Source organism: Dendrobates tinctorius, unplaced genomic scaffold (assembly GCF_039654945.1).
Source record: "Dendrobates tinctorius isolate UK_male_01 unplaced genomic scaffold, ASM3965494v1 ptg000086l, whole genome shotgun sequence".
NCBI classification, from domain to species: domain Eukaryota; kingdom Metazoa; phylum Chordata; class Amphibia; order Anura; family Dendrobatidae; genus Dendrobates; species Dendrobates tinctorius.
This window is the reverse complement of record NW_027361754.1, coordinates 28,216,484-28,238,502: the sequence shown is the minus strand read 5'-3', so window position 1 is coordinate 28,238,502 and position 22,019 is coordinate 28,216,484. Positions and strand designations below refer to the sequence as shown.

Here is a 22,019-nt window from a genome sequence, read left to right as displayed (position 1 = left end):
TCCCACCCACTCGCCTACCAGAGCCTGTCGGTTGGAGGAGACACAGGAGCTCTTCAATCCAGGTAATGGATCGGGGATGGGTGAGTATGGCCTTTCTTATTTTACCTGGCTGCCGATTCCCGACGGACAGGGGGTCCTCTTCATTGGCACAGGGATGCGGGCGCTGCGGTTCTCCGCAGCCACCCTACGGGCACATCATCCTTATATTGCTGCCCTCCCCTCTTCCCCTTCCCTCCCCCCTTTATGGGAACAGAAAGCACAGGGCCTCTCCCTCCCCTTCTTCCATGCTGGGAAGCGGCTTCCAGCGGCGGCGTCCTTGTCCCGACCTCCGCGCCAACCCCCTGCTGACAGGCGGCCGCCGCAACTAATTTAGGCCCCGGCTTCTGTTCGGGCCTACCGCAGCGTCGCGGCCACGCCCCCCGCCCCTTTCTTCTAAGCGGGCTTTTCTCCCGCTCTCCCCAGGCCCTCCCCCCGCCTTTCCTTCTCCTGCTCAGCCTGTTATGGCCAGAGGGCAGCGATTGGGTAACCCTGCGGCGAGCTCCGCCCTTCCCCTTCTCCTGGACGCTCGCTTCTCTACAGGAAGGCACCATCTTCACAGCCTGTCAGCCGGACGCACATCTCCGGATATCCAGCAGCCTGTGCTTTGGGGACACCGGTCCGTGAGTAGCTCTGCACTGCAGACTGACCCTTCTCCGCCTTCTGTCCCCCAACCTTCCGGCACTACCTCAGGTTTTCATTATGTCTAACTCGAAATCTGATCGTACCCGCTCTATGGCCCTCCCCTGCACCCTAGTCAAGTTCTTTGCATGTTCTTCGTGCAATCGCAAACTTCCCTCAGGTCAGTCCTCTCCCCTCTGTCTGGATTGTAGCAATCCAATTCAGTCGGACGCCGCCCAGGAGCCATCTACGGCCCCAGGTGAGAGTGAACCCCCCATGCCTGGCTGGGCCTCCTCTCTATCTCAATCAGTGGCAGACCTCACCAAGGTGTCTCAATCCCTAGTTGCCGTTCTGGATAAGTTGCCCCTGGACACTTCGGCAGGGCCCAGCAGGTCCCAAGAGATTCCATCTGAGTCAGCCAGCGTTAGTCGCAAACGACCCAGGCGAGATCCCCAGCCGGAATCCTCTCCTAGCCCCATCTCACCGCATAGCCCGTCTCAGCAACCTCCCTCTCGGGCCTCCTCTCCCGAGTCAGGTGAAGCGTTTTCGGACAGGTCATCTGAGGGGATTTTAGAGCTGGATTCAGACCAGGATGCGAACATGAAGGTCACAGTGCAGAACCTCATTGCAGCGATCCATCATACCTTCGATATTGCTGAATCCCCTGTGAAATCCTCAGATCAGGAGGTTTCATTCAGACGGGCAGAAACTCCCTCCAGGGTATTTCCTTTCCATTCCGAGTTTGGAAAGATTTTTACCAGGGAAAGAGAAGATCCGATCAGACGCTTTCAAAGAGGGAAGCGTCTCGGCGTACTCTATCCGTTTGCTAAGGAGCTCACGGACAACTGGTCTGCTTCTCCCTCGGTGGATCCGCCCGTGTCCAGGCTTTCCAATAACACGGTTCTCCCGCTTTCAGGCGTGGCGTCCCTAAAAGATTCTAATGACAGGATTATAGAATCCCTGGCAAAGTCTGCTTTCGAAGCGGCTTCAGCGGCGGTATGTCCAATCTTTGCTTCATCCTGGGCAGCAAAAGCCATAGCGATGTGGGCAGACGACCTCCGTCAGGGCATCCTAGATAAGGCGCAACCGGAGCGTTTGGCCGATCTCGCCAATCAGATCTCCCATGCGGGGGACTATCTTCTTTCCGCTTCCTTGGATGCAGCATCCTGCGCAGTTCAGGCGTCAAGCAACGTAGTTGCAATTTGACGTACTATTTGGCTAAAGGCCTGGCAAGCGGACTTGTCTTCTAAAAAGTCCCTCACTAACCTGCCTTTTCAAGGGGTGCGCCTTTTTGGGTCCCAATTGGACCAGATTATTAAGGACGCCACCGGAGGCACGAGTTCACTCCTCCCTCAGTCCAAGCCTCGCAGACCTCCACTAAGGCGTCAGTTTCGACCCTTTCGGACTTTCCGCCGTTTCAATACAGCGGACAACTCCTCCAATCAACAGAGACCGCAGGCACGCCAGGATAGGAAGAAAGTTTCTTTCAGACCCACTCCTTCCTGGCGATCCCACTCTTCCCAGGGCAGACCGTCCAGATCTAGATCTGGACGGTCTACATCAGCATGACTATCGTCGGGCACCCGAGGGGCCCTTCCAATTGGGAGGTCGACTTCTTTTCTTCAGAGAAGTTTGGCTGGCCTCCGTAGAGGACGCTTGGGTCAGGGAGGTCGTATCCTCAGGATACAAGATAGAGTTCGTCTCTCTTCCACGGGATCGTTTCTTCGAATCCCGGCCTCCAAAAGATCCAGCCTTGATCCCGGGGTTCTCTACGGCTATCGCCTCTTTTCTCAGTTCTGGAGTGATTGTGCCCGTTCCCGAATCGGAGCGCTTCACAGGGTTTTATTCGAACCTGTTTGTAGTGCTGAAAAAAGATGGCGCAGTTCGTCCCATCTTGGATCTCAAGCTGCTCAACAAGAGAGTCCGCCTTCTCCACTTCCGAATGGAGTCGCTTCGCTCGGTCATCGCTTCCATGGAGGAGCAGGAATTCATGTGCTCAATAGACATCCAAGATGCCTATTTACATGTTCCAATCTTCTCCGGACATCAGAAGTTTCTGCGTTTTGCGATTCGGCAGCACCATTACCAATTCGTCGCACTGCCCTTCGGTCTCGCCACCGCTCCCAGAGTCTTCACGAAGATCATGGCTGCGTTGATGGCTTTGTTGAGAGTCAGAGGTCTCGCTCTTTTTCCGTACCTCGACGATATTCTGATCAAAGCTCCCTCATTTCAACAGGCTCACCAAAGTTTGTTAATCGTCCTGGATACTCTTTCCAATTTCGGGTGGATCGTCAACAGGAGAAAGTCCTGTCTGGTTCCTACCCAACGTTTGGTCTTTCTAGGCCTACTGTTCGACACTCGTCGGTCAAGGGTCTTTCTCCCTCAAGAGAAGATCCTTTCCCTGCAGCAGGAGGTACGATCGCTGCAGATCACACGATCCCCGTCCCTCCGTACAGCCATGAGGGTCCTGGGAAAGATGGTGGCGGCGATAGAGGCGGTTCCCTTTGCCCAATTTCACGCCAGACCTCTCCAGCAGGCCATTCTGTCGAGATGGAACAGGTCGCCTCTGTACCTGGATCGCCCTGTCCATCTTTCATGCCGGATCAAGCGGTCTCTCAACTGGTGGTTGACGTCACCTCTCATCCTATCGGGTCGATCCTTCCTTCCCATTCACTGGCCGATAGTAACCACAGATGCCAGTCTCCTCGGCTGGGGTGCAGTGTTCCGCAACCACACTGTTCAGGGTCGATGGTCGGATCGGGAATCAGCACTACCGATCAACGTTCTAGAGATTCGAGCGATCCATCTGGCTCTCGTTCACTGGGAGAGGCTTCTCAAGGGACTGCCTGTTCGGGTTCAGACAGACAATGCCACAGCGGTGGCATATGTCAACCGCCAAGGGGGAACACGGAGTGTCTCAGCCCTGGCGGAGGTGTCCAAAATTCTTCTTTGGGCGGAGATTTCCGTTCCGACAATTTCCGCGGTCCACATCCCCGGCGTAGACAACTGGGCCGCCGATTTGCTCAGCTGCGAGGGTCTCGCGGCGGGAGAGTGGTCCCTACATCCGGAGGTGTTTCATCGGCTCTGCCTTCGGTGGGGAACCCCGGATGTAGATCTCATGGCGTCTCGCCTCAACAGGAAAGTCCCACAATTCGTGTCCAGGTCTCGGGACCCTCTGGCAGTGGGCGCCGACGCCCTGGCCGTTCCTTGGTCCCAGTTCGATCTTCCCTACCTGTTCCCTCCTCTGTCTCTTCTTCCCAAGCTGTTGAGGAAGATCAAGGCAGAAGGAATTCCAGTCATTCTCATCGCCCCGAATTGGCCCAGAAGGTCTTGGTTCGCGGACATTGTCAATCTTCTCGCGGACGCTCCCTGGAAGCTTCCGGACAGAGCAGATCTGCTATCCCAAGGTCCGATTTGCCACCCCAATTCTCGGCCGCTCAATTTAACGGCGTGGCTGTTGAGACCGAGGTTTTGAAACGAGCTGGATTTTCCGACCAAGTAATTCAGACCATGATCCGAGCCAGAAAGCCATCATCTTCCAAGATCTACTACCGTACTTGGAAGGCCTATTTCACTTGGTGTGAGACCAATGACATCGCGCCCATGTACTTTTCGCTCCCTTCAGTCCTAGCCTTTCTCCAGGCAGGATTGGAAGCGGGGCTTGCCCTCAGTTCCTTGAAGGGGCAAGTTTCGGCGCTGTCCATTTTCTTTCAGAGAACGTTGGCTTCCCGTCCTCAAGTCAAGACCTTTCTTCAGGGCGTGGCTCACACGGTTCCGCCGTACAGGGCGCCCGTGGATCCATGGGATCTTAATCTGGTTCTTGAGGTTCTGCAAGGTTCTCCCTTTGAACCTCTCAGGGAAGTTTCCGTTTCTCATCTTTCTTGGAAGGTGGCCTTTCTGGTGGCCATCACTTCCGTCCAGCGCGTGTCGGAATTGGCAGCTTTTTCTTGCCGCTCTCCCTTTCTGGTGCTTCACCAGGATAAGGTAGTTCTGCGGCCTCCGCCCTCCTTCCTTCCGAAGGTGGTGTCCTCGTTTCACCTCAATGAGGATATCGTGCTACCGTCCTTCTGTCCGAGTCCAACTCATCCCCGAGAGCGGTCTTTGAGCAAGCTGGACCTGGTTAGGACAATAAGAGTCTATCTGTCTAGGACGGCTTCCTTGCGAAAGACAGAGTCTCTTTTCATTATTCCAGATGGGGCGCGGAAAGGTCTCCCGGCGTCAAAGGCCACTATTGCTCGCTGGATCAGATCGGCAATTTTGGAAGCCTACCGAGTTAAGCGTCGCGGAGCCCCTCCGGGGATCAGGGCCCACTCTACTCGGGCGGTGGGTGCCTCCTGGGCGGTACGCCACAGAGCTTCCGCGCTGCAGCTTTGCAAAGCTGCAACATGGTCATCGGTTCACACGTTTGTGAAATTCTACAGAGTCCACACCTACGCTTCGGCGGACGCCAGCCTAGGTAGAAGGATTCTGCAGGCCGCGGTGGTGAGTCCGCTGGCCTGATGGAAGTTTGTTTCCCACCCCAGGGACTGCTTTTGGACGTCCCATGGTCTCTGTGTCCCCCAATAAGGCGAACGAGAAAACAGGATTTTTGGGTTGCTTACCGTAAAATCTGTTTCTCGGAGCCTTCATTGGGGGACACAGCACCCTCCCATGTTCTACAGCTCCTGTTCTTACTTTGGTTGAATGGTTACAGTTGAGTTGTTTGTTCTGTTTTCAATCTATTCTGTTACTTCTCCTACTGCTTTCTCACTAACTGAGGAAATCCCTGCCGGTCGGTGGGGTGTACACTGCGGAGGAGGAGCTAACCTTTTTTTTGCATAGTGTCAGCCTCCTAGTGGCAGCAGCATACACCCATGGTCTCTGTGTCCCCAATGAAGGCTCCGAGAAACAGATTTTACGGTAAGCAACCCAAAAAATCCTGTTTTTGTGGAAAAAAATGTTTTTTTTATTTTCACGCCCGGGCGTTATAAACTTCTGTGAAGCACTTGGGGGTTCAAAGTGCTTACCACACATCTAGATAAGTTCCGTGGGGGGTCTAGTGTCCAAAATGGGGTCACTTGTGGGGAGTTTCAATAGTTTAGGTACATCAGGGGCTCCTCCAAACGCACATGACACCCGCAGACCATTCCATCAAAGTTTGCATTCCAAAACGTCACTACTTCCCTTCCGAGCCCCGACGTGTGCACATAAAGTAGTTTTCTCCCACATATGGGGTATCAGTGTACTCAGGACAAATTGAACAACAACTTTTGGGGTCCAGTTTCTCCTGTTACCCTTGGGAAAATAAAAAAAATTGGAGACTAATTGATCATGTTTGTGGAAAAAATACGACTTTTTTATTTTCATGCCTGGGCATTATAAACTTCTGTGAAGCCCTTGGGGGTTCAAAGTGCTCACCACACATCTAGATAAGTTCCTTAGGGGGTCTAGTTTCCAAAATGGGGTCATTTTTGGGGGGTTTCCACTGTTTAGGTACATTAGGGGCTCTCCAAAGGCAACATGACACCCGCAGACCATTCCATCAAAGTCTGCATTCTAAAACGTCACTACTTCCCTTCCGAGCCCCGACGTGTGCCCACACAGTAGTTTTCTCCCACATATGGGGTGTCAGCGTACTCAGGACAAATTGGACAACAACTTTTGGTGTCCAATTTCTCCTGTTACCCTTGGGAAAAAAAAAATTGGTGACTAAAAGATCATGTTTGTGAAAAAAATAAGAATTTTTTATTTTCACACCCGGGCATTATAAACTTCTGTGAAGCACTGGAGGGGTCAAAGTGCTCACCACACAACTAGATAAGTTCCTTGGGGGTCTAGTTTCCAAAATGGTGTCATTTGTGGTTGGTTTCCACTGTTTTGGTACATCAGGGGCTTTCCAAACGTGACATGGTGTCAGATCTCAATTCCAGCCAAAAACGTCAAATGGCGCTGCTTCCCTTCCGAGCTCTGCCATGCGCCCAAGTAGTGGTTTACCCCCACATGTGGGGTATCAGCGTACTCAGGACAAATTGCACAATAACTTTTAGGGTCCTCTTACCCTTGGAAAAATAAGAATTAAGGGTGAAAAGATTATTTTTGTGGAAAAAATATGATTTTTTAATTGTACGGCTGTATGTTATAAACTTCTATGAAGCCCTTGGGGGTTCAAAGTTCTCACCACACATCTAGATAAGTTCCTTGGGTGGTCTAGTTTCCAAATGGGGTCATTTGTCAGGGGTTTCCTCTGTTTTGGTACATCAGGGGTTTTCCAATCGCGACATGGTGTCCGATCTCAATTCCAGCCAAAAACGTCAAATGGCGCTGCTTCCCTTCCGAGCTCTGCCATGCGCCCAAGTAGTGGTTTACCCCCACATGTGGGGTATCAGCGTTCTCAGGACAAATTGCTCAATAACTTTTAGGGTCCTGTTACCCTTGGGAAAATAAAAATTGGGGGTGAAAAAATGATTTTTTTAATTGTACCGCTGTACGTTATAAACTTCTGTGAAGCCCTTGTGGGTTCAAAGTTCTCACCACATATCTAGATAAGTTCCTTGGGGGGCTAGTTTCCAAAATGGGGTCACTTGTGTGGGGTTTCCACTGTTTAGGTACATCAGGGGCTCTCCAAACGTGACATGGCGTCCGATCTGAATTCCAGCCAATTTTCCATTGAAAAAGTCAAACGGCGCTCCTTCCCTTCTCAGCTCTGACATGCGCCGAAACAGTGGTCCCCCTCCCACATATCAGGTATCAGCGTACTCAGGACAAATTGCACAATAACTTTTGCAGTCCAATTTCTCCTGTTACCCTTGGTAAAATTAAAAAAATTGAATCTGAAGTATTTTTTTTGTGAATAAAAGTTAGATGTTCATTTTTTTTTTTAAATATTCAAAAAATTCCTGTGACGCACCTAAAGGGTTAATAAACTTCTTGAATGTGGTTTTGAGCACCTTAAGGGGTGCAGTTTTTAGAATGGTGTCACTTTTGGGTATTTTCTATCATATAGACCCCTCAAAGTGGCTTCAAATGTGATGTGGTCCGTAAAAATAAAATAGTGTTGCAAAAATGAGAAATCGCTGGTCAATTTTTAACACTTATAACTTCCTAACAAAAAAAAATTTGGTTCCAAAATTGTGGTGATGTAAAGTAAACATGTGGGAAATGTTGCTTATCAAGTTTTGTGTGTGCCGTATCTCTGTGATTTAAGGGCATTAAAATTCAAATTTGGAAAATTGCGATATTTTCAAAATTTTCGCCAAATTTCCGTTTTTTTCATAAATAAACGCAAGTTATTTGAATGAAATTTTACCACTAACATGAAGTACAATATGTCACGAGACAACAGTGGCAGAGTCACCGGGATCCATGGAAGCGGTTCAGAGTTATTTCCTCATAAAGGGACAGTGGTCAGAATTGTAAAATTTGGCCCGCTCATGAACGTGCAAACCACCCTTGTGGGTGAAGGGGTTAAAGCAGTAATTCTTAACATAATACATGAAGATCAATCCGGCTTTATGCCAGGAATATCCAACTCCTCCAATATCAGAAGGGTACAGGTCTTGTTAAAGCAGTAATTCTTAACATAATACATGAAGATCAATCCGGCTTTATGCCAGGAATATCCAATTCCTCCAATATCAGAAGGGTACAGGTCTTAACGCAAATAGGACATAAATGTAAGAAACCTTGGGCAATAGCCTCTCTAGACACTGCAAAGGCTTTTGATTCAATGGATTGGGATTTCCTGCAGCAGGTGCTTAGGAGATTTGTTTTTTCGGATAAATTCCGTAAGTGGATTAAATTACTCTATCATAAGTCCCCGTCACACTAAGCGACTTACCAGCGATCCCGACACCGATATCAAGGTGTCAGGATCGCTAGTAAGTCGCTATGTGATCGCTGGTGAGCTGTCACACAGCTTCACCAGCGATCAGCATCGCTGGCCATCCCTGTAAAAAATAGAATCAAAATAAAAAATATAGTTATTCTCACCTTCCGATGTCCCGTTCAGCCATCCTGCCTCTCTCCACGCTCCGGTCCCAGTGATCCTTTGCGAGAATGACCGCGAGATGTCACGGTCTCGAGGAATAACAAAGTCTCGCAGTCATTCGTGCAAAGGATCACTGGGACCGGAGCGTGGAGAGAGGCAGGATGGCTGAACGGGACGTCGGAAGGTGAGAATAACTATATTTTTTTATTTTTTTTTATTATTTTTTACACCTGATCGCTGGTCTCCCGCCTGTCACACACAGCGATGCGTGCTGGCCAGCGGGAGACCAGCGACCAAAGAAATGTCCAGAGGTTTCTTCCAGCGATCAGCGATACCGGCAGGGGGGCCGCTCACTGATCGCTGTCACACACAGCGATCTCGCTGGTGAGATCGCTGTTGCGTCACAAAAGTTGTGACTCAGCAGCGATCTCGCTACCGAGATCGCTTAGTGTGACGGGGCCTATAGGCCCAGAGCTAATATCCTTGTTAATGGTTTATTATTGGATTATTTTGAGTTAGGCAGGGGGACTAGAAAGGGCTGTCCACTATCCCCAATGCTCTTTGCTCTTGCGATTGAACCGATTGCACTAAGGATTAGACAGGATACCGGGGTAGAGGGAATCAATATAAACTCCAGGATGGATAAAGTGGGATTATATGCTGATGATTTAATACTTTTTCTGGATAAAATAGATCAATCCTTGCAAAGGGCAATTGACCTCATTAACCAATTTGGAGAACTATCACGTCTTAAAATCAACTGGGGCAAATCTGTGATCATGCCACTAGTGGATAGCATAACTGTGCCTATGTTATGTGGCCTACAGATAGAACACAAATTTAAATACTCAGGTATCATAATAAATCAAAACCTGATCGATGACCTTAAAGATAATATCTACCCCCTAGGAGATATGATGAGGAAAAAATTTGAGAAATGGTCCCGGCTTCCCTTGTCTGTTGCGGGTAGAATTGGATTGATAAAAATAATCCTCCCCAAAAGTTTATATATGCTGGAGCACATATCAATAAGGGTTCCCAAGGGTTTCTTTAAAAAAATACATAGCATGATAGCAACGTTTGTATGGGGAACGTCTGGATTGAGTATTGAATCCCTGCAGAGGCGCAAAAATCAGGGTGGCTATGCTCTCCCTGACTTGTATTTGTATTATTTAGCTGGTCAGTTGCGTCATTTAAAACAATGGTTAATTGGACATAGGCCCAGTAATGCAGAGGCACATCTCATCCACTTTTTGGATGGGCATACACCGTGGGCAATATTGGAAGGTTCATATAGACCACCCCAGGGATTGTTATTTGCGCATAAATTAGCAATACAAATTTGGCAAGAAAGTAAACGTATTGTAAAATTTAATGATCAGATTGGGGATGTTCAGATATGGGATAATCCAGAATACCCACACCTTCAGAATTGACAAGATCCACGTTTTTGGAAACAGAATGGAATAATAACACTTAGTCAGATTTTTGAAAATGAAATTTTATTATCGTTTGATCAAATACATGTGAGATTTGGAGTTTCTCATAGAGCCTTCTATAGATATCTGCAGCTGAGACACGCCGTAATGTACCAATTCCTGCTTCCTAGAATGAGAATACCTAAATATCCATTGATAGGAATATTATCCACCCAGGGACCTACGGGAATAATTTCTTCTCTTTATGCCTTTCTATTGAATTCTAAAATCGCATCCACTCAACTTGCTGTAGAAAGTAAGTGGCGCCATTTAATACCGTCTATCACTGATGAACAATGGAATGACGCCATAGAAGCACACACGATGGTATCACCAGCTGCTAACAACAAGTTAATCCAATTGTATATTCTTCACCAGTCTTGTTTGACCCCATACAGACTTCATATATTTGGTAGAAGGAAAACGGATTAATGCCATAGATATGGGGAATCGGGGGCAGACTTTTGGCACCTTATCTGGAGCTGTGGCAGTATACAAGGGTGTTGGAGTGATGTCATATATACATTGGAACGAATATTGGGAATACCGATTGAATGCACTCCTGAGCTGTGTCTCCTGGGTGAGGTGGATGAAGAGATGTGGGTTGATTATGATAGAATATTTCTTTGAGAGGTTTTATTTATGGCTAGGAAGGCAGTGTTGTTGAGATGGATGGGAGGGAAATTCCCTTCAGTTAATCAATGGAAGAATTTGGTAAATGATATAATACCTTACGAGAACATACTGTATAAAGAAAGTCCCCAGAAGTTCCATAAGATTTGGGAAAGGTGGTGTGATTCCCCTTTGACACACTTGGCTCCTAATGCTATGGTTTCTTCGATTTCGAGATATAATCCCTGATGTATATCACTTCTAGACCATGCAAGCTTTGATCTGTGTGAATTTTGGAATGTGTATCTTTTATACTCTGACCTGATACGAGCTCACGGATCCTTAAATTGACCCTGTAAACTAGAAGATGCAACGAATGGTATAATGTATTGTGTAGAACACTATGTTATGTTTATTTTGTTTGTTTCTTATTACTGGAAATGTGATGTCATGGTTATGTCACTATGAATAACTCTGACTTTATATTGTAATGTTCTGTATTTGATATACTATATTGTGGAATCCTTCAATAAAAAGTTTAAAAAAAAAAGGAGATACATTCCAATCACTGCCACCTAGGTCTATATGTACAAACCATGTGGATGAAGAAAATAGTTTTCAGCCCTCAGTAAAAAAAAAATTGTCTAAATACAATGGATTATATATATATATATAACAAGTAAAATATATATAATGACAATATGTAGTATGGGAGTAGACATGTAAGGCACACAGTGAGAGCTGTGTGCTATTCCCTACAAGCTGTATATAACCTCTAGAAACTGAAGGTATATACTCTAAGGATCTGAAGCACCGTTGTTTAGCATGTATACCACTATGGTCTATATATTCAAGTGCTAAAGATATACCAGAATAAATGTATAAATAGTAGTCCTATTAAATGCCCAAAATGCAATGTCCATGTGTGTTACAGGGAAACTGGAGTCCACCTAAAGTGCATGTGCATATCTATAAGTATAGATCCCACTAGTGTCCACCATGGCATTAGTCAAGGGCATAGATATAGGAGATCCAACCCCTGGGATACTTTCTTCATTCACATGGTTTGTACATATAGACCTAGGCGGCAGTGATTGGAATGTATCACCTTTTAAATTAGTTTTTACTCGTGTTGTGTCACAATAAAGTTTCCTTCATTTATGGCGTTTTGCTTCTGATATCGTTTCCGAATTCCCTATTTGATTTTGAAGTGCCAATTGTAAGTCTGAGACTTATTTCTGATTGATAAGGGTTTAAAAAAGGTCTTAAGCCCCCGTCACACACAGCGGGATTGCTAGCGAGATTGCTGATGAGTCACAAGTTTTGTGACGCAACAGCGATCTCACCAGCGATATCGCTGTGTGTGACACGTATCAGCGACCGCCCCCCGCCGGGTATCGCTGGGAACCAATGTAAACAGCTAGTTTCTAAGCGCCGCGCTGCTTAGAAACCCGCTGTTTACCTTGATTACCAGCACCCTGCTCCAGCGCGCTGGTATCTATGGTACACAGCGGGTAACTAAGTGACGCCCTCGCTTGTTACCCGTGTCATCACTGGTCTTCATCGCTGGTGAGATCTGCCTGTTTGGCAGCTCACCAGTGATCATGTAGCGACACACCAGCGATGCTGACAAGGTCATATCGTTGTCAGGATCGCTAGTGCGTCGCTATGTGCGACGGGGGCTTTAGACCCAGTACATACACTGAGAGTGCAGATTGCAGCCCTCAGTTTATACTATGATTCCTTCTTGTCATCACATCCCTGGATAGCTAGATTCTCCAGAGCCGTTCAGAGACTAAAGGCCCCTTTACATTTAGCGATGCACCAGCGATCCCAACCACGATACGACCCGGTCAGGATCGCTGGTGCATTACTAAATGGTCGCTAGTGAGCTGCCAAACAGGCAGATCTCACTAGCGATGTAGCGACGCAGCAGCGGTCGTTACTTACCTTTCAGACGCGGCGATGATGAAGTCCTCCACCCGAGTCCACGCGTCGCTGGTCGGCGCCAGCAGGAAGCTCCCGACGAGAAGTAGCCCTGCACGATCTCGCACGATCAGCGACAGACAGCGGGGGAGCCGGTCGGAGGTAAGTATCACACATAGCGACATCGCTAGCAATATCGCTGCTGCGTCACAAAATCGGTGACTCTTTATCGATATTGCTAGCGATATCGCTATGTGTAAAGCCCCTTTAAGGCCCATAATACAAAAGACGGTCGCACAATGGGACCTTAATTTAGTCCTTAACGCTTTGTGTAAACACCCATATGATCTAGCAGGAGATCTTGAGATTAGCAGATTTTCGCTCAAGACAGCTTTTCTAGTGGCTATTACATCAGCGAAAAGACTAGGAGAACTATAGGCCCTTTCTATTCAGGACCCATACCTACAAGTGTTCGATAAGCGATTAGTTTTGAGGCTTTACTCAGCCTTCCTCCCGAAGGTAATTTCAAACTCAAACATGAATCAGGAAGTTGTTATTCCTTCATTTTGCTATCTCCCTAAAAAACAGAAAGAGAGTGTCTACCATAACCTAGATGTTAGGGAGACGGTACTCGGGTACCTAGAAGCAAATAGGGCTTGGAGGCGGGATAACAATTTGTTTATACAGTACAGAGGACCAAATAAAGGGAAGAAAGCAGCAAAATCCACAATTGCTAGGTGGATCAGAACCACAATAAGCTTAGCTTATGAGGCACAGGGAAGGACTCCCCCGGGTAGTCTAAAAGCCCATTCTATGGCCGCTTCATGGGCAGAGAAAGGGGGGGCCTCAACAGAACAGATCTGCAGGGCAGCATCTTGGTCCAGTCTTAGTATTTTTTCCAAGTACCTTTTGCAAACTAGATGTGGTGTCAGCACAGTTAGCGTTCAGCAGAAAGGTGCTTCATGCAGTAGTCCCGCCCTAAAGACCATCATCCTTTGGTACTTCTCCTTGGTGCTGTCAGTTGGTGAACTGGAAACTGGTAATTAGACCTACCGATAATTGTATTTCCAGGAATCCATCCTGACAGCATTGTTAGGTCTCTCCCTACTGCGAATATTCCATGCTAATATGACGTAACATTTGTATAAAGATTGTCTAAATAAATTTTTCTTTTTGCATCCATCCAGATGTGTTACTTTGGAAAATGACTGAAGGGTGGTAGGGGGAGGGTCCTTTTAAACTCTCGTTGTTTCCTGTCCTACTGAGGATAAGAATGACGTCCTCCATGGTGTTGTCAGGATGGCTTCCTGGAAATGCAATCACCAGTAGGTCCAATTACTGTTTTCCACACTCTGGGTGGAAACTTCGGAAAGAGACGACAGGGCTATCATTTTTCTTCTTACAACATTATCTTTCATTTAAGACCAGATATGACGAGTCTGGGTGGTACGGGTGGGCAGAAAATCATTTCTCCGTTTCTGGCGTCCACACAAACTACAGAATGCTGCTGGGAATAACTTTAATTATGCACTTTCTGGAAATTTGTCCTGCCCCTATGACTCTTCTGTATTATTAAATTCAATCTTGAATAGATAAACAACCATGTGGGTCCTTGGCTGGAAGAACTGCCTCTAACCAGTCATAAATAGTAACCAGCTGTTGTGGGGAAGGGAGGGGGAAGAGGGGGTAGAATTGAGAATTACACACAGGCAGACTGGGGGGAAGGACTGCAGCATGAGAAGCTCCGTGCTACACTGCACAAACGTAATGGGGGAGGAGCAGCATGTCCTTCACAAATCGAGGCGATGCAGCAGGAAGTTTCAGATAGGTGCTTCGGTTATTTATGCAATAACGCATATTTTCCTGACATAGGTCAAGTCCTACAGTAATCTAGAATCTCCCTGTAACAACCTGGCCAATAAAATCTCTGCTGTATTCTTTCCTGGGTTTTCTCTGCCCCTAGATGACCACCCAGTATATGTGCATAGGCCATACCTGGAACCCTCTGCCAGTACGATGTCAGAACTAGCAGCTGTTCCATAATTTCTCTAATCCAAAAGCAAAATGAGGGAACCTGGTGTCAGCACCCGGGTCTTGAGCAACCCCATTACATACAGTGACATTTTGAAAAGCGTATTTCAATGTGAGGTCTCGAAGCTGAGCAGTCCTAAAGTTCTCATTGTGCACCTCTAAGTCAGGGAAGCTGGGCTCCTCTGTCACCGTCTCATCCTCCTCTCCTGCAAGGACACATAAGGGAAACTCCCCCATCTTTACTTTTGTCAGAGCCTCCTCCAGAGGGGCCTGGCTTTTCACCGGGACACTTTGTGCAGCCCCCTTTGACCACAAGTTCCAAAATAGCGAAATATCCCGCCCCAGTATGACCGGATGGATTAAGGTCTTTCACTACCCCAACCTCATGGGACTTGTTACCACAGTCTGTTCCCGTGGTCACTCTGGCTACAGGGTAGTCTTTGGCGTATTCGTGTATGCAGCGGACACCCACAAACTTATTAGGGATTAACTGGTGAGGTAGTGCAGGGCTGATCAGTGTCACCAAACTTCCTGAGTCCAACAGTCCTAGAACCATTACCCACATTGACAGACATGGCAAACGTTTGGGGCCCCACGCTGGGCTGACAGTCCACTCTGCAGGCCGGGTAGGAGCAGCATCGGCCTAAATTGCAGTCCATTGGTTCAAGGGACATATGACACCAGGCGGCAACATGTCCAGGATTGTGACACCACCAACAGACCACATCCTTCATAGCAGGCTTAGGTGACCCCTCAGCAGGATTAGGATGCCCCAAGTTGTGGGTCTAGCCACCCTCCGTGGCGCCCCCTTTTGGATATCCCAGTACAGGAAAGTGGCGACGTCTGGTTTCCTCCCGAGGGATTTCTCCACAACCTGGTATCTCTTAACCAGGCTGACCAAGTCATCTGCATTCTGGGGGTCGCCCTGGGCAAAACAGGTCTGTGTTGGCCTGGGGATGAACCTGTCCATCACCACACGCTCAACCATTTGGGCTGGAGAGGAAGTCTCTTGCTGCAGCCACTTTTGAACCAGGTGCAAAAAAATCAAACATCTGGGAGCCATGGGGGTTTGTTGCCAGCATGCGCCCAGCGGTGGACTCGCTGAGCCCTTATAGATGTGTGCCAGAATCTGTTTTTAATTTGCCATACTCTTTGGCATCCTAAGTCATAATATGCTTTTTGGGCTTCACCAGTCAAATAGCGGGCCAGTACCTTTGCCCATTGTTTTAGCATAGCCTCTCACGCTCTGCTACCTGCTCAAACACAGTAAAAAAGGCTTCAACATCATCCCCCGTGGTCATTTTTTGTAGGGCTCGTCTTATCGCCTTCCGGACGTGGGGATCATCAATCGGACTTTGGGCCGGGGTGATCGTGGTGCCCTGGATGGCGGTCACCAGAAGCTGCGTCTGCTGCCTCTGTTCCTGCTGGCTCTGCTGTAGCAACAGCCTGTTGGTCTCTTGCTGCTGCTGCTGCGACTGGACCTGGTGTTTCAGCAGGGCCTCCATGCTGCCGGACGTCTTGTGCTAGATGGTGGATTTATAACCCAGGGAATGTAGTTGTCCTCAGTCTCTATGCGTGTTCTGGAACGCTGCCCGCATTCTCCACCTCATGTGAGGGGTTGACACGCTTAGCTGCTTTATCAGGTATACACAGGAACACTTTGATGGTGAAGAACCTGCTGGTTTATTGGAGTCAGGAAGTAGTACATCTGCAGGAAGAGATATGGTGAGCACTTTCCCACCCACTCTTGAGTGCTCACATGAAACCAGCCCATGTATGCAGCTTACTTTAACCATCCCAACACTTAGTGTGCTGGAGGAGAAATATCCTGGTTTCATTCCACTGACGCCAACATGCGCAGTGACGCATAGCTCCCCTTGTACACTATGCCATTGACCCTGTCACAGCGCCAACTGGTCCGTTAAACTGTAATGGTGCCTACATAGTGAACTTGCGCTGTGTCGCGCATCATTTTCGGGCGAGTAGGCCTACTGGAGGCGGATACTCAGACAGGTGTCTGTCTCTGATAGGCATACACGCCCGGACATGATGCAACACAGAGCGCATGTTTACTCTGTCGGCACCATGCTAGTCTAACGTCCCATTAGCGCATATTTCAGAATACTTTTTTGCGGGAGGTTTGGACATAAGCCCCGATGGGACCAAGGAACGGATGCCAAAACGCAATGTGAAGGCACCATTACTGACTTTGCTCTTACCCTTAGGCAGCTCTTCAGCACGGAGTGATTGCTGGTCGGAAAGGCTTTGGAAGTATTTTCGTGGTTGCCAGTGGTAATGGAGGACAGTACAACGACAACTGTAACTATGATGGATACGCCAACTCCATCTACACGGTCACTATTGGTAAGTGCACTCTTGGCCCTGTGCCCTCATTGGTTGTATTGTCATTTTCAGGGTTAAAATCTCACTGGTAATGTAAAATATTACATTTATGGACTAATGTAAAAGTCTGGGACGTTGATCAGATGTGGATATATTGTGGATTTATTCTTTTCAAAGGTGCTGTTAATGAAGCTGGTAAAATGCCTTTCTATGCCGAAGAATGTGCTTCCATGCTGGCTGTCACCTTCAGCAGTGGAGACAAGCAGATGAGGAGCATTGTAAGTAATTGGATTACTTCTTCCAGCTGCAGTGCAAATAAATGGGCTCTGCATGTAGTTAACGCGTTACAGATGAGCTTAGGAAATTAATCAAAAGAGGAGCAGCGGGTGCCGTCAGTTAGGTGGCTGCTCTCGGGGCTCCCGTCTAGGGGCCACAGATTGCTGACATGACCGATGAAGTCCTGAAAATCGATTTTTCACTAACTTCCCATGGGTCCCTTAAAAAGCAATAGTTACTACTGTGATCTGCTGCCCACTCAGCGCGTCAAATCTGCTTCACCTTGAAAAAGACGCTTTGAGTGTCGGAACGTGTGGGTTCTTCCACGCCACTCTGCCTGCTTGCTTGTCTGACTGCTACTTTTGGGTGACAGGGCGACCATGACTATTGACCAACGGGACTAAGCTGTGGTGATGTATCTTTCCATTGATGGTTTGTGGGCTTAGGATTTTCCCTCTTATATGGGAGACATACCGCTGTATCCTAGCACCCAAGAGTTTATTAGGTGCTTGGTTGTGACCTTTCCTTTTGTTATTGGTTAATCTGCTGAATGTATCTGCATATATTTCCTACCTTTGGGTGGCTATTGAACAACAGGGCTAAGCTGTGGTGATGTATTTTTCCACCAGTGGTTTACAGACTTAGGATTTCCCCCATATATGCGTTATATACCACTGTATTGTAGCACCCTTGATTGTATTGTGTGTCAGGTTGTGACCCTTTTTGTACTGTCAGTTACCTTGTTAAACATATTTGCATATATTTGTAACTTTTAGGTGGCCCATATGAGCAGCATACTATTCATATACTTGTATGTTATCTTTGTATCAAGCTGCTAGTGGCTTTACCACTCTGAACTTCTTTGGAATATGGGGACTATATTTGTTTTAGCCCCTTTTTAAGTGTTTTTAATTGTGTGTAGTGTTTTTTCGATCTTGCAAATAATAGACTACATTTTGTTATAATTTTGTTTGATTTTTGTTTGGTGATCCTAACTGGTATTTTGCATGGTCTTTCATAAAAAAAACTCTGGTATGGTCTGTCTACATGCATTTTTACTGATCCCAGTGGGTTTATTTCCCTCTATTATTGAATAATGGTGCCCGCTTAACCTTTATATAAATCTGCTTCAACGCTGTTCATTGGACTGGTAGTCAAGCTGTCATGACCATCTGCCATCTAAACACTGAGCCCACTAATTACCGGCAGGGTCTGGTGGCCGGGATGTCCTGTATTCCCGTCCCGTCCTGTCGGAGAGGCTGAAGTATTGCTTCTTTCTCCTTTGCCTCATTGGGGGACACAGACCATGGGTGTTTTGCTGCTGCCACTAACTTGAAACAGAGTTGGCTCCTCCCCTGCAGTATACACCCTCGTGCTGGCTCAAAGTGAACCAGTTCTTGCTTAGTGTCCGTAGGAGGCACACGGGTCTGGTCTTCAGACCAAAAATCCTTTTTTGTTTTAATTTTTAACTTTTTAAGATTTTGATTTTTACCTTTTTCAAGGCTCTGATCTCCCTGAACCAACAACAGCCGAGCACATGGAGTGTCCCTCCCCTTATCCTCTCCTGCGACGTGGGATGCCATTTCCTGAGCTGATTTTTATGGGCGACCTGTCCCTTAAAGGGCACCGATCTCCCCGCACCATCAACAGACGAGCACATGTAGTGTCACCTCCATGTATCCTCTTCTGCAGCCAGGCCTAATGCCAGACAACCAGCCCTGTCCACCCGTGGGCTTGAACTCCGTAGATGTACAGAGGCACTTTCTTCCTTGGTGTCCGTGCAGCCCCCACTGCATCACCACTGATAAAGCGGATGATGCAAGGAGGCAGACGGTCCCTCTCCACCTCCCTAACACAGGGAGGGTGGATCGAGGGTTCCTTGCACCGTCCAAAACAGCAGCTGGATAGACCTGCTGGATAGAGCTGCGTACTCTGCTATCCGGCAGCTTCCGGGTAAGTGCCGGGTCTGATGCGGCTGCAGGGCTCTACGCAGCGGTCCGGGCGGCGCTAGACGGCGGATCCACATTTTTTCCTGCGGGGAGGGGGGTCTCTTTCATCTTCCCTGCTTGGCGCCAGCAGGTGCCAAAAATTTAGTCCTCGGCTTCGGCCTTGTGTAGGCCGCAAACCGGAGGCTCCGCCTGCGCTATGACGTGCTTCAGTGGCTCCGCCCACTTTTCGGGCACTTCTCATCCAGGATGAGAAGCGCCTCTACAAATCTCAGCGGCCATTTTCATCCTCCTGCCGCTTCTGGACATGTACTGGCATCCTGAAGCGGCTGCTCACATCTTTATCTCTTGCTGCTTCCGTACACAAGCTGGCATCTAGAAGCGGTGACTGCACGGGACTTGGCGATATATGGCACTGAGGACAGCGCTATTCCAACGCGGATGCCGGGGATCACAGAAAAGATTTACTACAGGGTAAGAAGACTCTGCTCCCTCTCCCTCAGCTGTATTCCCTTGCAGTCTTCCCCAACAGGGATGTCCCTATTAAAGGCAGTATGAGTAGAAATCCCTATCAAAAGCACCACATAGGGGCCACAGTCCCAATAGGTCTATTACATTCTCATTACAAAGCTCGTGATCCCGAATGCGCTCAGGAGCCCTCTGCCGCCACCGATCCCAGTGTACCTACACCCCTTGAGTGGGCTTCATCACTATCGGAATCCATGACTTCTCTGGCCAAAGAGATTAAATCCCTTTGTGATCCATCTGTGGATCGGAGCGTTCGCAGGACTGATACAGTTGGATCCTCTCCTACACAGGAGCCATCTGCTAGCAGGGGCCACAAGCATTCTAGAAATGTACAGGCATCTAGAAAATGGATCCGTGGTACGTTAGCTGAGCTATCACATGCCTTGGCGTCCGTGAGCTCTATTTCTCGCACTCCCCCACCAGAGACTTGCAGTGAACAAAACTCTGTGTTTGAGTGGGATGTTTCCTTGGCTCTGGACTCGCTAGAGCTCCAGAGAATGGTGGATTCGCTTATTGAGGCCGTCAGCCAGACTCTGAAGGTTGACGAGGTTTCTGGCTCTGCCCGTAATCTCGCAGTGTCCTTCAAAGGACTACACGTAACCAGCACACGGAGCGACTAGATAAACGCTTCACAGGTCAGAAGCCGCTGGAAGCGAGGTACCCGTTTAACAGCCTATCTGCTGAAATATTGAGCTGAGTCTCCTGTGGTAAACCCGCCAGTACCCCGCCTGGCATCCAGAACCCTTCTATCCTGGCCGGATGGATCATCAACTAAAAATCCCACAGCTTGTTCCGTCTACAAGGTCTCGGGGTCGTCGGGTGCAGTGGCGTGTGCCTGTAATCCCAGCTACAAAGGAGTAGTCTGGTGGATAGCTGGAGTCCAGGAGTTTTTTGACCGCCCTGCACTATGTTGACTGGGTGTCCACGCTGGCACCCTATCCATCCTTTACACTGAAGAAATGGTCTCCTGGACGCCTCCTTACATGCAGCTAGCTGCGCTACACTATCAGCGGCAAATGCCATTACGGAAAGCGGACTCTGCGTCCAAATAGTCTCTAACATCTCTTCCTTACCAGAGTTGTCTTTTATTTGGAGAGACGCTGGATCAGTTTATCCCTGATGCTACGGGAGAGATGAACAAATTTCTTCCGTCACAGTCCGGTTTCGGTTCTTTCACACCAATTCGGGTTGGCCCACTACCTCTATCTCTTCCGGATTAGGGCCTCCCTACGTGAGAACAAAAGATCCCAGGTATTGGCCCAGCCGGCAGTGGAAGGGTCGACCCAAACAGTCTCCAAGCACCAGATGGGATATATTACTAATATTACCCTGGATGGAGGAAAGGAAGATTTACTGCAAGGCTAATATCTCTAATGATACCCGGGGCCTACTGGGGTAAGTGACAGTCAGTGACTTTGTGCTCCGTCACGACTCCTAACAGTATAGGTGTCTTGAAAATAACGATTCTGTTATTAACGTAGCGGACAAGGCAGCCCACGTCCACACAGGCCCTTCTGACATTTGCCAGATGGCCAATCCGGCCCTGGTTCTAAGGGATCCAGGTCCCAGACATTTTCCGCCCAATGACTCCTGGCATTATCTGGTTGACACCAGTCAAGTAGATGGCAGCTTACTTCTGTTTTTCGTCAGGTCTGTTTTTTTCCGTTCTCAACGAATGGGTCAGAGAACTGGTATCTTTCGGTCCTCAAGAAATCACAGGTGAGGGCAAGGGTTTTTTCACGAGCCATACATTCTCCGTGTTAAAACGGGTTTTTACTCGACCCCCTTTAAGACCCAAAGAAAGGACGGAATCGTACGACCCATACGGAAACTCAAACTTCTAACAAGTTTGTCAGGATCCGCCATTTCCGGATGGTATTTCTCCGTGCGGCCATTACTTTGTTTAAAAAAAAATAAAAGGGAGTTTCTAGCATCCTTTAACATTCAGGATGCTTATCTCCATATTCAGATTTTTTCCCCTGTTTAGAAATTCTTGCGCTTCGCCATTTGCCAACAGCCTTTTCAGTTCACGGCCTTACTCGTCGGACTTGCTACTGCTTCTAGAGTGTCCCCATAGGTCCTGCCAACCGTCACATTCATCTTGCGTCCATCTTGCGCTTTAGGGACGTGGTCGTCGCCTTACTCGGACGACTTTCTAATTCCTAATCAAGGACCCGCCCTTCCAGGATTGCATGGAGTGCATTCGTCCCTTTCTAGCCTAGGCTGGCTGTTAAACTTTAGCAAGCTTCCCCCCTT

At 48.1% G+C, this 22,019-nt stretch overlaps 1 protein-coding gene across 4 annotated transcripts in view; it reads left to right on the top strand.

Moving 5' to 3' along the window:
• Positions 1–22,019, top strand: part of PCSK7 (proprotein convertase subtilisin/kexin type 7) — a 105,286-nt gene that overhangs the window by 36,452 nt on the left and 46,815 nt on the right. For all 4 annotated transcript variants that reach the window (XM_073585226.1, XM_073585228.1, XM_073585225.1 and 1 more), the window contains exons 7-8: positions 16,896–17,034; positions 17,191–17,291. In XM_073585226.1, coding sequence (XP_073441327.1) covers positions 16,896–17,034; positions 17,191–17,291 — 240 coding nt within the window. The remainder of the gene's footprint in view (positions 1–16,895; positions 17,035–17,190; positions 17,292–22,019) is intronic.